Here is a 17,349-nt window from a genome sequence, read left to right as displayed (position 1 = left end):
AGGGTTTATGTAACATATATGTAACAAGGGCAGTGTCACCCAAGTTTCCTTTGCATCTGGGATACTATTGAACCTCCTGGCATTGCTATTGGCTGGTCAAAGTTTAATCCAGTGTAATCTCATGCCTTTCTAGATGTCTTTGGGGTAGATATACATACATCTCTGACTTGCCAAGGGGGAAATGTAGCAAAGCTTGGAGAGATAAAGTGCCAACCAATCAGCTCATAAGTGTCATTTTTTAAACACAGTCTGTAAAGTGACAGTTAGGTGCTGATTGGTTGGTAATGTGGGGTCTATGGCCCTCATTCAGAGGCGGTCGGAGGATGCAAGCGGTCGCTCAGAAACTGGGCGGCCGCTTGTATCCTGACCGGCCGCCTCTGTTTCAGTCGTTAGGCTGTGGGTTTACACCCACAGCTCTACGACCGCTAGGGTGATGGTCGCGATTGTCAGAGACCATCGCGACCATCGGGGCTTACGACGAGACCCTAGGGTAGGGTCTCACTTGTCGTAAGCCCCGGAGAGCTTCTGGTTCTGTCAGAGCCGGAAGCTCTCCACTGACATCACTAGTGATGTCAGTGGGGCCTCCCCCAAACGGTAGGCGTTCCCATGGGAATGCCTCCGTTTGGGCTGCCACCCCCCCGGCCCGCCTTCCAAACGGGGCGAGCTGTCAATCAACATCGACAGCTCGCCCCCTTTGGAAAGAGACCCGCTACGACCGGCACTGTCGCCGCCTCTGAATGAAGCCCTATGTACTAAGCCCCGATGAGAGACAAATTGGATGGATATAAAGTACCAACCAATCAGCTCCTAACTGTCATTTTTCAAACACAGGAGCAAAAGTATTACTCTTTGAAAAGTGATAAATTAGAGAGTGATAAAGAACCAACCAATCAGCTCCTAACTGTCATTTTTCAAACACAGCCTGTAAAGTGACAGTTAGGAGCTTAGTGGCTGGTAGTTTATCTCCATCCACTTTATCTCTCTATAATGCCGCATATCCATTACACGATTCACTCCATGAGCGATATCATGTAGTGTCCCCGTGGCAGTGGTGTGCTCGATGTCTTTAATGACAATGAGCACCCATACTGAACAATATATCGTTCAGTGATGTCATCCCAGTACTTGCAGAACTTAACAATATCGTCAGGTTGTGCTGCCAGTATGGGCGATGAGCAAAATCGTCAACGACCAGCGGGAGCGCACATCGCTGGTCATTGACGGCATATCCACTGGACGATATAATGAACGATTGAACGATAACGATATCATTATCGTTCATTGTATCGTCTAGTGGATACGCGGCATAAGGCTTAGTACATAGATCCCAAATGTCTCTTTCCACTGTATCTCTCTTCAAGGCTTATTAAATGTACCCTTATATCTCCTAAAGCTATAATAGCATTAACCCTTTGTGTTAATACATTTGTGTTTTGTACAGCTTGACGTTTTGTTTAGTTGAAAGAAACTAATATTACTTTGTATCAGAAAGATATCCTTTGTGCATACTTCTGTCTGTTACAGTGTAAAGAAGTATATACCCAAGAAATCTCAAATACCTTAAGCCAAATTAACTGTTGGGAGTTCCAGATTAATTAGGTGTCACAGCGTAGAGCATAGCGGTCCCCATGAGACACGGAGCGATTTCCACCATGGCAGGATTGCCCTACAAGACATTCCTACATTCTATCACATATTAATACCTCACCGTACTTCAACATTAATAGCCCGTGAATGTAAGCAGGGAGTTTACACATCATACAGGTGCTGTGCCCCAACTGTGCTGCAGAACCCCAACCTCTGCTACATTCCAAGTATGTAAAAAAATAACTAATATTATATAAATAATTAAAAATGACCATGATTTTTTATTTTTTATTTTAATCCTCAAAAGTTTGCATGATCCAGGACAGTGGTTCTCAACGCCAGTCCTCAAGTACCCCCCAACAATTCATGTTTTTAGGTTTTCAATCTGTGGAATCAACTGGCATAATTACTGTCCCAGCAAAATAGATAATCTCACCTGTGCATGGTTAAAGAAATCCAGAAAACATGACCTGTTGGGGTTAATTGAGGACTGGTGTTGAGAACCACTTCCCTAGGACACAGTTTAACCAGCTAGTGGAAACTTAAAGCACATGGTTCCACCATTTATATGTTGCCAGTCCAGCCCAAGCGCCTGTGATGGGCAATGCTGCGCCATTTACCTCCTATTTGTGTGCATTTCCAATGCCAAACACCCACCCCGAAACAATTGAAGTTTGAGAATCAGGATCCTGTGGAAAAGTGTTAGCGCACCACATCACAATGGCGTGCGCCAAGTATCTGCCTAATGATTCTGTAGCGCTAGGCTGCCCCCAAACGCACCAATGAGCAGGTCGTACTGGGCCTGGTCCTGAGTTGCATGCAAGGCAGCATCTATTGTGGCCGCTGGATGTAATACCTTGCGTTTACTTACATAGCCACAACTCTTCCATGGCACTCCCACAAAACGCACCTTTTGCGTGTGTGTGTGTTCCTTACGGTAGCCGCAAGTTGACACTCAGACACAACCATGTACAGGCGCTACTGTATATGCGTCCGCTTTTGGTCTTCGGTGTGACTCATAATCAGTCCCGCTGTACAGATGTGTCCTGGTACACTGCGGCTTTAGTCTCGCCAGGCAGCCCCTCTCGGTGTGCCAGGTCCCGGGCAACTCACCCGCGCCGTGTGTCTTTCTTGCTCAAAATGCGCATCTTATTCGCACATATAAAATAACTGGAAGCAACAAAACTACTCTGCTCCATTGCACTGTTCAATTTGATGTGCGCCATTTGTTCATCTGTGTAAGACGGAGTCTGAATCTGTGTACAAAGTTCTATGAAGCAGCGACCGCGGCTTTTTCTCTCATCAAGTGCCGTTGTGCTTCATCTGAGACTTGCTACGTGTTTGAAACTTATTTCTGCGCCATTAAAGTTGCAGCGCGTCGTCTCTGTTACACTTTGAGTGGTGATTTGCTGCGTCTGCATTGCAAATAAGTAAAGAAAAAAATGGTACACTACTTCTCACGCCATATGGAGTATAGACGCTAAGTGTATAAGGACTGTCTCTCAACTTGCCTAGCAGTCGGGAAAAGCTCTGACTGTCAGGGTAGGCAGGGGAGCAGAGCCTCCACTGTCATATTCCCTACCCTATCATACTCACTATCATACTCCCTGTCATGCTCCAGAGTTTGAATATAAAAGCTGTGTTTATTTACATGTGTGCCTCCCCAGCCATTGACCTCTCCGCACGTCACTGGACGGAACATTTTTACATGGTATCCGGATAGAAGATCGACAGTGTAGAGGTTGACAGTCAATAGGTCAACACCAGATGGTCGACATGGACAAAAGCTCGGCTGACAAAAGGTCAACAGTGCAGAAGGTTGACAAGGTTAAAAGGTCGACAGGTTCATATGGTCGACACAAATGTTGTGTTTTTTTATGGTTTTTCTACATTTTTAATGTTAAGGGTTAGGGTTAGGCACTTGGAGAAGGGATAGAGTTAGGCTGCTGGAGGGGATGGTTAGGGTTAGGCACTAGGGGGTGGGTTAGGCTAGGGTTAGGTTTAGGCACTTGGGAAAGGGACAGGGTTAGGCATTAGGGGGTGGGTTAGGGTAGGGTTAGGGTTAGGCACTTGGGTAAGGGATAGGGTTAGGCTGCTAGAGGGGACGGTTATGGTTAGGCACTAGGGGGTGGGTTAGGCTAGGGTTAGGTTTAGGCACTTGGGAAAGATTTCGGCACCAAGAGGAGTGTTAGGGTTAGACACTAGGGGGAAGTTTAAGGTTAGGGTTAAATTACAAAATAAATTTGTCAACCATTTGTGTGTTGACCTTTGTCCCTGTCAACCTTCTGCACAGTTGACCTTTGTACCTGTCGACCTTCTGCACAGTTGACCTTTTGTACTATCGACCTTTTGTCCATGTCAACCTATTGCTTGCCAACCATCTGTGTCGACCCATGGATGTCGACCTTTACATTTTCGGTCTTTTATACCCCATCCGTTTACCTGTATACTTCAATATCACCTATCAGAATGCATTGGTCTTTATATGCTAGTGAAATTATTGACTTTGCAATAATTGTTGTGTTAAACAAAGATAAATCTTCTATACGCACAGACAGATGTAAGATTGTCAGGGAAATGTCCGACAAACTAAATTATATTTGGTTTTCTGATAAATGTAGCCATGTAATATGAGAGTGTGCTATTTATTAACCATATTCTGTGCTAGATTCAGTGATAGACATCTCTGGGATTCTAATAGCTTCAAAGATAAATCTGGGTCACTCCACCTCTTGTCTAAAAATCCAGTAAGCTCTTAATAGTGTTTGTGCGATCAGAAGTGTATACACATGAAATGCATTGATGGATTTTCTGTGCTCTGCTTAGTCGGTCTCCATACGCTCATCTAGTGACGCTACTGTGCTTTCATTTATGACGGTCTGTTATATGCAGTGCTAACTCCTATGGTAAATTCTAATATATTCCGGAGACAGCTATAATATCTAAAAAGTGCATATTATATATATATATATATGAGCAGTCTGTTATGCAAACAATAATGCCTCTGACAAGATAAGTCTATCTATCTATCTGTCTATCTGTCTGTCTGTCTATATATCTATTTCATATCTATCTATCTATCTATCTATTTATCTGTCTGTCTATATATCTATTTCATATCTATCTATCTATCTGTCAATTTCATATCTATCTATCTCATACCTATGTCATATCTATCTCAGTGGCAAACGCAGGATTTTGAAAGGGGGGTTTCCTAATATAGAACCAATGGAAAAACTTTTAACCACAATACTATATGGTCGTTGAACTTTTGCTGACTTCTAGTATCCTGCCGCCAGCACACATTAACCTCTATAGGAAAAAAATTAACACAATGGCCCCCACAAGCAAAAATCCACACACATTGCTCTCCACAGAATAAAGAGAAAACATATTGGCCACAATAGGAAAAAAATGAAACAGGAAAACACAGGAAAATAATAAAATTCATTGGCCCCCACAGGAAAAAAAAATAAAACTTGGGAGGGGGTAGGGTGGGCAGTGTATGTCCCTGGGGCTGGGGAATGTGTGAATTGGTGGCTAGTGTATGTTCCTGGGTTGGGGGGTACTCTGTCTAGGTAGCCAAAGGATAGGGTGGGAGTGTATGTCCCTAGGGCCAGTTGGCAGTTTAGTCCTATATATATATATATATAGCAGAATGTGAAAGATATAGAAGAGTAGGATAGTGTGTAACAGAGGGTAATGTAGCAGAGGAAGATAGTGTGTAACGGTGATAGATGTAGCAAAGGATAGTGTATAACAGAGGGTGATAGATATGGTAGAGGATAATGTTTAACAGAGGGTGATAGATGTAGCAGAGGATAGTAGGATAATGTGTAGTAGAGGGCGATAGATGAAGCAGAGGATAGTAGGATAATGTGTAGTAGAGGATAGTAGGATAATGTGTAGTAGAGGGTGATAGATGTAGCAGAGGATAGTGTGTAACAGAGGGTGATAGATGTAGCAGAGGATAGCATGATAATGTGTAGTAGAGGGTGCTAGATGAAGCAGGAGGATAGTGTGTAACAGAGGGTGATAGATGTAGCAGAGGATAGTAGGATAATGTGTAGTAGAGGGTGATAGATGAAGCAAAGGATAGTAGGATAATGTGTAGTAGAGGGTGATAGATGTAGCAGAGGATAGTAGGATAATGTGTAGTAGAGGGTGATAGATGAAGCAGAGGATAGTGTGTAACAGAGGGTGATAGATGTAGCAGAGGATAGTAGGATAATGTGTAGTAGAGGCTAGTAGGATAATGTGTAGTAGAGGGTGATAGATGAAGCATAGGATAGTGTGTAACAGAGGGTGATAGATGTAGCAGAGGATAGTAGGATAATGTGTAGTAGAGGGTGATAGATGAAGCAGAGGATAGTGTGTAACAGAGGGTGATAGATGTAGCAGAGGATAGTAGGATAATGTGTAGTAGAGGATAGTAGGATAATGTGTAGTAGAGGGTGATAGATGAAGTAGAGGATAGTGTGTAACAGAGGGTGATAGCTATAGTAGAGGAAGATAATGTGTAGTAGAGGGTGATAGATGAAGCAAAGGATAGTAGGATAATGTGTAGTAGAGGGTGATAGATGTAGCAGAGGATAGTAGGATAATGTGTAGTAGAGGGTGATAGATGAAGCAGAGGATAGTGTGTAACAGAGGGTGATAGCTATAGTAGAGGAAGATAATGTGTAGGAGAGGGTGACAGATGTAGCAGAGGATAGTGTGTAACAGAGTGTGATAGATGTAGCAGAGGATAGTAGGATAATGTGTAGTAGAGGATAGTAGGATAATGTGTAGTAGAGGGTGATAGATGAAGCATAGGATAGTGTGTAACAGAGGGTGATAGATGTAGCAGAGGATAGTAGGATAATGTGTAGTAGAGGGTGATAGATGAAGCAGAGGATAGTGTGTAACAGAGGGTGATAGATGTAGCAGAGGATAGTAGGATAATGTGTAGTAGAGGATAGTAGGATAATGTGTAGTAGAGGGTGATAGATGAAGTAGAGGATAGTGTGTAACAGAGGGTGATAGCTATAGTAGAGGAAGATAATGTGTAGTAGAGGGTGATAGATGAAGCAGAGGATAGTAGGATAATGTGTAGTAGAGGGTGATAGATGTAGCAGAGGATAGTAGAATAATGTGTAGTAGAGGATAGTAGGATAATGTGTAGTAGAGGGTGATACATGAAGCAGAGGATAGTGTGTAACAGAGGGTGATAGATGTAGCAGAGGATATTAGGATAATGTGTAGTAGAGGATAGTAGGATAATGTGTAGTAGAGGGTGATAGATGTAGCAGAGGATAGTGTGTAACAGAGGGTGATAGATGTAGCAGAGGATAGCATGATAATGTGTAGTAGAGGGTGATAGATGAAGCAGAGGATAGTGTGTAACAGAGGGTGATAGATGTAGCAGAGGTTAGTAGGATAATGTGTAGTAGAGGATAGTAGGATAATGTGTAGTAGAGGGTGATAGATGAAGCAGAGGATAGTAGGATAAAGTGTAGTAGAGGGTGATAGATGTAGCAGAGGATAGTAGGATAATGTGTAGTAGAGGGTGATAGATGAAGCAGAGGATAGTGTGCAACAGAGGGTGATAGATGTAGCAGAGGATAGCATGATAATGTGTAGTAGAGGGTGATAGATGAAGCAGAGGATAGTGTGTAACAGAGGGTGATAGATGTAGCAGAGGATAGTAGGATAATGTGTAGTAGAGGATAGTAGGATAATGTGTAGTAGAGGGTGATAGATGAAGCGGAGGATAGTGTGTAACAGAGGGTGATAGATGTAGCAGAGGATAGTAGGATAATGTGTAGTAGAGGATAGTAGGATAATGTGTAGTAGAGTGTGATAGATGAAGCAGAGGATAGTGTGTAACATAGTGTCATAGCTATAGTAGAGGAAGATAATGTGTAGGAGAGGGTGACAGATGTAGCAGAGGATAGTAGGATAATGTGTAGTAGAGGGTGATAGATGAAGCAGAGGATAATAGGATAATGTGTAGTAGAGGGTGATAGATGTAGCAGAGGATAGTAGAATAATGTGTAGTAGAGGGTGATAGATGTAGCAGAGGATAGTAGGATAATGTGTAGTAGAGGGTGATAGATGAAGCAGAGGATAGTAGGATAATGTGTAGTAGAGGGTGATAGATGAAGCAGAGGTTTTGAAGGATAATGTGTAGTAGAGGGTGATAGATGTAGCAGAGGATAGTAGAATAATGTGTAGTAGAGGGTGATAGATGAAGCAGAGGATAGTGTGTAACAGAGGGTGATAGATGTAGCAGAGGATAGTAGAATAATGTGTAGTAGAGGCTGATAGATGAAGCAGAGGATAGTGTGTAACAGAGTGTGATAGATGTAGCAGAGGATATTAGGATAATGTGTAGTAGAGGTTAGTAGGATAATGTGTAGTAGAGGGTGATAGATGAAGCAGAGGATAGTGTGTAACAGAGGGTGATAGATGTAGCAGAGGTTAGTAGGATAATGTGTAGTAGAGAATAGTAGGATAATGTGTAGTAGAGGGTGATAGATGTAGCAGAGAATAGTGTGTAACAGAGGGTGATAGCTATAGTAGAGGAAGATAATGTGTAGGAGAGGGTGACAGATGTAGCAGAGCAGGACAGAGCTGAGTTGAATGTGTTGTAATCACATTTACTAAAGTGCTCCTGACCAGAAGACTTACATAAAAAGGGCTGTGCATCGTCTCCTGTGTGTGTAGGGAGATCGGCAGCTCCATGACACTTCTTCCTGTTAAACAGCATGTGCCAGCTCTTGCATGCTGCCAGGTCCAGCAGCATGCTGGGAAAGAGAGTTTCCCAAGTTACACTCTAACACTCCATAGAGTGAAAAGTGCACTTCAACTCCCATGACTGCTCTGCTCCCGGACCTAGCCGATGACTGATTACAGCTTCCTGATTGCGTTCCGCAGCGGAAGGCAAATCCTGTAAGCTTTGCAGCCTACCCGGCTGATTTACGAATCAGTCAGGGACAGGTGTGCCGGCTGTGATGGGGGGATAATGTGACCGGCTCAGCGGGAACTCTCCCACTGTCCCGGCAGCACAATCAGCCCCTGCCTCTCTGAGCTCCAGTCTTTGATGCGCGGCGATGGATTGATGGACAGGGGGGGTTTCTGGGTACTCGGAAACCCCCCCTGCGTGCGCGTATGTATCTGTCTATTTCATATCTATCTATTTATCTATCTATCTATCTTCCCTGGATTTGTCCCATATATTAGTCTATTTTTTATTATTATTTGTAGAGTATTTTGGATTTAGAGGTAGTTTTAGGTTTAACCTGTTGATGGCCGCCACATCTATGCCATTTGTGGTTGCTGCAGACCTCCACGTCCACCAGTAAGCCTTGCTCTCTGTTGTAATTCACCTCCTATTAGAGGTAAAGTAGATGGGTTTGGTACGTGATCCCTGCACACACAATGCTAGTGGTCAACATCCCTGCGCCAGAAACCTGACGGTGAAAATCCAAATGCATGCAGGTAAGTAATCTAACCCTTACCCTAACCCTAACCCTCTTTTCCCGCAGCCTAACCCTCCCTTCCCGCAGCCTAACCCTAATACTCACAGTCAGGATCGGAGCTGCCAGAATTCTGACTCCTGTTGGGACCCCGGCACCGGGATTCTGAGCGCTGGCATTGTGTGCACCGGGATTGGGAGTGCTGGCATTGTGTGCACCGGGATTCTGAGCGCTGGCATTGTGTGCACCGGGATTCTGAGCGCTGGCATTGTGTGCACTGGGATTCTGAGCGCTGGCATTGTGTGCACCGGGATTCTGAGCGCTGGCATTGTGTGCACCGAGATTCTGAGCGCTGGCATTGTGTGCACTGGGATTCTGAGCGCTGGCATTGTGTGCACTGGGATTCTGAGCGCTGGCATTGTGTGCACCGGGATTCTGAGCGCTGGCATTGCCTGCACCGGGATTGTGAGCGCTGGCATTGTGTGCACCGGGATTCTGAGCGCTGGCATTGTGTGCACCGGGATTGTGAGCGCTGGCATTGTGTGTACCGGGATTGTGAGCGCTGGCATTGTGTGCACCGGGATTCTGGGCGCTGGTATTGTGTGCACCGGGATTGTGAGCGCTGGCACTGTGTGCACCGGGATTGTGAGCGCTGGCATTGTGTGCACCGGGATTGTGAGCGCTGGCATTGTGTGCACCGGGATTGTGAGCGCTGGCATTGTGTGCACCGGGATTCTGAGAGCTGGCATTGTGTGCACCGGGATTCTGAGCTCTGGCATTGTGTGCACCGGGATTCTGAGCGCTGGCATTGTGTGCACCGGGATTCTGAGCGCTGGCATTGTGTGCACCGGGATTCTGAGCGCTGGCATTGTGTGCACCGGGATTCTGAGCGCTGGCATTGTGTGCACCGGGATTCTGAGCTCTGGCATTGTGTGCACCGGGATTCTGAGCGCTGGCATTGTGTGCACCGGGATTCTGAGCGCTGGCATTGTGTGCACCGGGATTCTGAGCGCTGGCATTGTGTGCACCGGGATTCTGAGCGCTGGCATTGTGTGCCCCGGGATTCTGAGCGCTGGCATTGTCTGCACCGGGATTCTGAGCGCTGGCATTGTGTGCACCAGGATTCTGAGCGCTGGCATTGTGTGCACCGGGATTCTGAGCGCTGGCATTGTGTGCACCGGGATTCTGAGCGCTGGCATTGTGTGCACCAGGATTCTAAGCGCTGGCATTGTGTGCAATGGGATTCTGAGAGCTGGCATTGTGTGCAATGGGATTCTGAGCGCTGGCATTGTGTGCACCGGGATTCTGAGTGCTGGCATTGTGTGCACCGGGATTCTGAGCGCTGGCATTGTGTGCACCAGGATTCTGAGCGCTGGCATTGTGTGCACCAGGATTCTGAGCGCTGGCATTGTGTGCAATGGGATGCCGACTACATCCCAAGTTGATGTGGAATGAGAAAACATACAGGTTGCTTCCTAGACTCAAGACCATTACACACAGTTAAATACTCTTTGGCTTTTCTTTTTGCTGGAGGAAATCCCTGTGATATCACATGGATTTCTGTGCAGGGTGCAGATATCATATGAAATGCGTGGGGGGCCCTCCTATACACGCTTATAGTATACACGCCTACAGTATACACGCCAATGCTGGAATATAAAGGCAGAATGGATCGAACCATAACTGTTTACAGTAAGATAGCCAGCGCAGCATGTGTTGGATCTATTAACATTTATTTTTGCTGCGAGCGCCGGAGCAATTCATCATTTCATCAATTCATCCACGGAACTTTTCACAAGTGTGCATGCATGACCTACAGATCACGCACACGCACAAGAGCCCCGACATCCAGCGGAAGGAGCCCGGCACTCATTCCCATATGGAAGGAGAGAGTTGCGAGCCCGGAGGGGAAGCACTTGCCATCTGAAGATGGCGAATGCTCCCTCACTCAAGCTCCAAAAATATTGTATTTTCGGAGCTTGATAAATTCTGTCCCCATAAGCATGTATGGGGACAGCGGGCCATTCCGCCAGAGGAGCTGCTGTACACCTTCCTGATGATTTTTACCAAAGCAGGTGAAAATTAACATTTTCACCTGCAATTGTAAGAATTAAGTGATGATGAATAGGCCCCTATGTGGTGAACCTATAGGAGGACTGTTAAAGTCTGTGATGTTTCTTAAGGACTCTACTGGTTAGATTAATAGACTATCCTGCAATGGGAGGATTACTCCCCATGCGTTGGATACCGGATGCTGGTGCTCGGGATCCCGGCATTCAGAACCACCTAACCCCACTACTTAACGTCGGTATGCTGTCGGTCGGTATGCTAGCGCCGGGATTCTGGCTGGTGTCGGGATTCCGGAGCCACTATTCTGAGTGCCAGCTTCCCGCATGCCGGGATTATAACTATGGCCCTCATTCAGAGCCGCACGTTAACAACAGTACGCTCGTTGCGTTCCGATGTTGACTAACCGCGCATGCGTCTGTGTTACACTGCGCATGTGCGTACGGCAGATTGCGAGCTTTTTTTCTCTCGTTCCTAAAATAGCGTACAGGAAGTGACATGTCAAATGTGATTGACAGAACAGGGCGTTTTTGGGTGTTGACGGGGGTGGAGATGAAAAAACGCAGGCGTGGCGAGGCGTTTTTGGGGCGTACATACATTAGCAGATGCGAACGTCAAATGTGTTCGGACCGTCTCATACGTCACTGAAACATCCGCTTTCCCTTCAAAATGCTCGCACAGCTTAGGGTCAGGATTACTCGACCACATTGGCGATGGCCTTCTCCTCCGTCCCGGGACTCAACGATGGTGCTGCGATTAATCGCGGCTGGTCAGTAAAGTAATTAGTGTTGGATTGAAATCCGGCTTGGTATGTGTTTGGAAAGCAGTTTATTGGGATAGCACAAAAGCGTACGCAGGTGGAAATCAGAGCTGCTAATGTCATGATTACACAATCAATTAGCGTACATTTTTGGGGTTTTATTTTGGCCACAATTTGGTGGTTATGGCCTATTGTAACAATAATGTCATCATCTTTTAATTAGCTCCCCTTTTTTTTGGTTTACTGTGGAATTTGCATCGCTATGTGATTTTTTAAACGTTCCTTAAAGAGGCCTTTTTTTTTTTTAAAGAGGGTCAGTTTTTGCGTTTAAGGCCAGGATTAAATGTAACCCATTTGTACAATAATGTCACAATACAATGTCAGTGTTTTGTTTTTAATTTATTGTTTACACACAAACAAATTGGCCTAATATTGTATTGCCTTTTTTTGTGGCCAAGATATTTGATCCAAAAAAAAATATAACATAACTACTAACATAAGCGTAAATACAAAATTTAAAAACATTTCACAAGAAAGGAGAGGGAAGTTTTGACCAGAAAGGAATATGAGCCAAGCACAGAAGGAGTGTGGGAAAAGTCGCCATTGCTGTCACCGTTTTCTCGCCCGTTTGGCTGGGTGAGGGTGGGCGCCAGACCGGGTCCGGGATGCCATCGGGCTGGCCTGTCCAGAGGCAGATGTTGTGGCCTCTGGACTAGGCACAGGGCTAGGCACATTTGGAGGATTGGCTGATGTTGTGCCAGAGGTGGAGGATCCGGATGTTCCGGCAGGAAGGGAGGTCGGCTCCACCATGTGCTGGCGAACGAGCTGTTCCAGGGCATCGGCGATGCGGATGTTGGCCCTGGTATTTTCCGCCAGGGCCTGACCAATGGTCACGTTGGCCGCAGCATTTTGCTCCAGGGCCTCAGCCACCCGTATCAGACTGGCGTCCATCCTCTGCAGAATCTCCGTATGGCAATCCGATTTAAAATTGAGTTCTGTGAGGAGGCCCACTGCCTGCGAGGGGGCACGCCCTGGACTGGCTTCTGCAGGGTCCTCAGCCGGATGTACTGGTTCCTCCCCTGCAGAGCCAGCAGAAATTCTGCGCCCAAGGCTCCCCTCTGGAGCAGACTCATCCGCCTCTGTCTCTGTTAGGAAATTGTAGAAAAGACTCACATTAGAATCTACATATTGGCACAATAGCATTTCAGAGTTGGTGACATCACAAGACTTACCTTGGCCAACATGAGGAGCCGCAAAGTCTGGCATGTCCGTATCCATGTTGGACACGCCAAACACCTCCACAGCCTGCACACACCCCTGTGCCATCTCTTCTAAGTCTGTCAACTCCAATGACACAGGGGTGGGACCCCCACCTGTCCCCCTTGCATGCCTAGCCCTGTCGGCAAGTTTTTGTTTGAGACGATATTTGAAGTCTGCCCATCTGTGGAATGAATTTGGAACCATTATCCTTTTTTTTACAATGGGGTTTGTTTATAGGATGGGAAAGTGTTTACTTACCGCCGTTTGACATCCCGGGCTAGACGGACATAATCACCCACCCTATTGACAGCAACGGCGACCTCCTCCCACATTCTCCACTTCTGGCTTTGGCTCATATTCCTGGCTGCCTGGGGCAGGATGTCAACGCACTTCTGGATCAAAACCTCCATCTCCTTGCTTGTGAAATGTGGCTGCCTTTTTTTTTTGCCAGCTTTGGCGGGTTGACTGGGGCCAGCAGTCTCTTCCATGTCATCCTCCTCACCTATTTGGGTAAATATGCAGATTTAGCCACTTCACAACTTGCACAATATTATGTTTTAAAAGAATCATTGACACAAAATGCATGAAGGCCTTACCGCCGCAATTTTGACCATTGTTTCCCTGGTTTGAAGCCATGTCTCTGCTTCCAGCATGAAATCATCCAGAAATTCTATGTGATTTCGTGACGTATTTATACATGCGTCCTTAGTTTGCGGCCGCATCATTGATTGTGCGTCCCTATGATTCATCCTTAATTTGTGCGGGAAAATAAACACTATTTATGGCTTGGTGTGTGTGGAGTCGAGGTGGGGTTGTTGGAGTGTTGTCGGTTAAGTGGTTTGGATTTGGTTGTTTGCGTTTGGAGGATTTGGCAGAGTTGGTTTTTTGTTTGTTTTTGCTACATTTCTTTGGTTTTTCCGTTCGCATTTTTTTCATTTTTTCCACATCCTTTCCTGATTTGGTAAGTTTTGTGCATTCAAATTTGTGGCCAATTGGTGTATTCTTCTGTTTTGTGGTTCGTTAATTTGTTTAACACTCATTTCATCTTTTTTAGTTTTTTTTGGTTTTCGGACCCAAAGAAGTTTTTTGTGGAAATCTTATATATTCGAGTTGGGTAAGTCCATTTTTTGTCTTGCATTTGCGAATTAATTACCGCATTTTTGACTGTTGGTGTAGTGACTTGCATTTGCGAATTAATTACCGCATTTTTGACTGTTGGTGTAGTGACTTGCATTTGCGAATTAATTACCGCATTTTTGACTGTTGGTGTAGTGACTTGCATTTGCGAATTAATTACCGCATTTTTGACTGTTGGTGTAGTGACTTGCATTTGCGAATTAATTACCGCATTTTTGACTGTTGGTGTAGTGACTTGCATTTGCGAATTAATTACCGCATTTTTGACTGTTGGTGTAGCGACTTGCATTTGCGAATTAATTACCGCATTTTTGACGGCTTATTCATCATATAATCCAGTTTTGCTTTTCCCTTTTCCATTTTTTGGGTCCATTTGAACCCTATTTGACGTACGGTGTGCAATGTCGTTTTCATCGATGGCCAAATGTGTTTTTCCGCTATTTTCTGTGTTGGTTTGCAACAATTTTTAAACAAAAAAAACACCCTCTAAATTTTTGAAGTCTCATTGTTGGCTTTTTTACAGTTTATACGTATCATGACAATACCCCGGCATGTAAGCAGCTATGGATGGTATCAGAAAGCTAAGTTGTTTTTTCTTACTTTTGGGGTGGGTCAAAAGCCTTACATTGTAAACTTTGAATTTCAGGTAGATCTGGGGCGAATTGTTCTGGCCCTGCTCCCGGAAGACGACCAACCTCAAACTCGTCCCAGGCGTAGGCATCGTAGGCATGCAAGGCCCCAGATATTTCGAACACGTGTCACCCTTTTTGGAATGCCCGATGATGAGGTTTTAAGACGCTACCGTCTACCTCCCAAAATCATCATAGACACTCTCTCATTAATAGAAAGTGATCTTGAGCGGCAAATTGACAGTCCAACAGCAATACCACCACTGACGCAATTTATGGCGGTGTTACATTTCTGTGCCTCAGGATCATTTCAAACAACGGTGGGAATAGTGGCGGGCATCTCCCAATCCTCCTTTTCCAGGATCCTGAGGGCAGTGATGGAGGCACTTTTCAAGCACCTCCATCATTTTATTAAAATGCCTTTGGATATGGGTGCCCTTAGTGTGGCCAAGGCCAATTTTTACCAAATAGCTGGCTTCCCACACATCATAGGGGTTGTGGATGGTACTCACATACCACTTCAGCCTCCAGCACGGCTGGAGGCAATATTTAGAAACAGGAAACACTATCACTCCCTGAATGTAATGGTGGTATGTGATGCCTCCCTCCAGATCCTGTCCCTGAATGCTAAATTACCCGGAAGTGCTCATGACTCCTTCGTCATCCGGCAATCAGGGATATGGCAGAAATTAACCAACCTACAAGCTGGTGATGCGTGGCTTCTGGGTAAGTGGAGACCTTTAGTACATAACAATGTTAAGCTTGATACACAGTGTTCCTGATGTGGTCTATTTTTGTTCACAGGAGACAGTGGATACCCTTGCATGTCCTGGCTGCTCACTCCTTATTTGGCTCCCACACCAGGGCCACAAAGTGCGTATAATTCCGCACTTACAGCCACCAGGCAAGTGGTGGAGCGCTGTATCGGCCTTTTAAAAGGCCGATTCAGATGCCTCCACCGCTCTGGTGGCGAGCTCATGTATGTGCCGGATATGGTGTCGAAAATTGTGGTCCTGTGTGGGATATTTCACAACATTGCCATAAGGAGTGGTGTCCCAATGCAGCCAGAGGATGCCTTACCTGAGGATGGCCCCCCCGAGGTTGGTCGAAGGTCAGTATGTGGGGGGGCCATACGCGATGATGTGGTGGCCAGATTTTTTAGGTAAGTTTGAACAAAACTCCAGTGTTTATACCTAATGTGTTTGTGTTTTTTGGCGAACATCTAATTTATTTTTATTTTTCTCACCATCTTCTGTTTGTTCACATAATCTTTGGCACTCCAACGCTCACTACTTCCTGCTACCCTTACCAAACCTGGATCTGGTCCTTTTGGGCATATATTCTGGAACCCATATCGCAACGCCATGTTTGTGGAATCATGTTGGCATGGTCCTTCGTCAACCAGTTCTTGATTTTGTGTTTTTATTTAATTATTTCTTGGTATGTGTTGTATTTGAATTTATCACTGTGTATTTTTTTTGGGAGTGACCACTTTGTTTTCTCTGTTATGTTGTGAATAAATGTTTGAAGAGTGAAATGGTCTTCCTTTTTTGGGACGTTAACAGCAAGTGTAACCAGGTTAACACAAGTTACATTTGACTAAGGGGTAAACCAGTACTGACGCCAGTTGAGCAAAACTGAAATATGTTTTCAGCTTCCCAATCCACACCAAAAGGAAGCCTGGCCCAACCTTGGGATTTGTAAGATTGGCCTAAGCAGCTTGCGCACCAAGTAGGAACCTGGAAAATGTAGAAATCTGTAATTGACACTACACCCAAAAAGGGAAATGACATTGTTACTGTTATGTGTTTCTGGTGTCTGTTTGACATACAAAGACAAAACACAATCTAACTTTTAAAAAAGGGAAATCCTTGCAGGAACTTATGTCAGGCTAAACTATCTTGGTTTTGGTTTTTAAAAATGAGCCACAACGTATATTTGTCTTAATAAATTTATTTGGAAAATAGAACCAAAAAAAAAAATCTAATGCCGAAGGAGGCCAGACAGCCGGTCGAGGGCCACCAGAAGGCCGATTACATGTTGGCGCATCTGCCCCACAACATCCGCCACCTCTTGCCGACGCCTCTGTTCCTCTGTGGGTGAGAAAAGTGTGTGGGTTAATACAACAATAGGGAATCCACAGAAAAACTTAAAAAAAAAACCAAATCACTCCTAAACCCAAAAACAGAAATAAAAAGGGTGGGCTGGCAAAAATACAAGGCCTAGGTACAAATTCCCACAGGTATGATATGTGTATGCTTAAATCACCAGGAAGAGGTAAAGGCAAACCTTCACAATCAACAAAAGTCAAGCCACAAAAACACGAAGAAAGGCACGACACATGATTACATACAAACAGTTTGTGCTTTAAAAAAAAAATTAAAAAAACATACCGGGAGACAAATCGGGAGCTCCGGCCAAACCTCCATGATCCTCCTCGGAGGATCCG

The 17,349-nt window shown here is 45.1% G+C and overlaps 2 protein-coding genes across 2 annotated transcripts in view; one reads left to right on the top strand and one right to left on the bottom strand.

Moving 5' to 3' along the window:
* Positions 1-17,349, top strand: part of SYT9 (synaptotagmin 9) — a 188,593-nt gene that overhangs the window by 67,604 nt on the left and 103,640 nt on the right. The gene's annotated exons all lie outside the window — the stretch shown is intronic.
* The window catches only part of LOC148503049 (uncharacterized), a 61,050-nt gene continuing 52,845 nt past the window's right edge, over positions 9,145-17,349 (bottom strand). Inside the window, exons 2-3 of the mRNA XM_088449015.1 lie at positions 9,677-9,999; positions 9,145-9,499 (exon numbers count right to left, since the gene is read on the bottom strand). Of these exons, the coding sequence (XP_088305141.1) occupies positions 9,145-9,499; positions 9,677-9,999 (678 nt within the window). The remainder of the gene's footprint in view (positions 9,500-9,676; positions 10,000-17,349) is intronic.

Source organism: Taudactylus pleione, unplaced genomic scaffold, assembly GCF_031769625.1.
Source record: "Taudactylus pleione unplaced genomic scaffold, aTauple2 ptg000475l, whole genome shotgun sequence".
Classification (NCBI taxonomy): Eukaryota; Metazoa; Chordata; class Amphibia; order Anura; family Myobatrachidae; genus Taudactylus; species Taudactylus pleione.
This window is presented reverse-complemented; position numbering and strand designations above follow the sequence as displayed.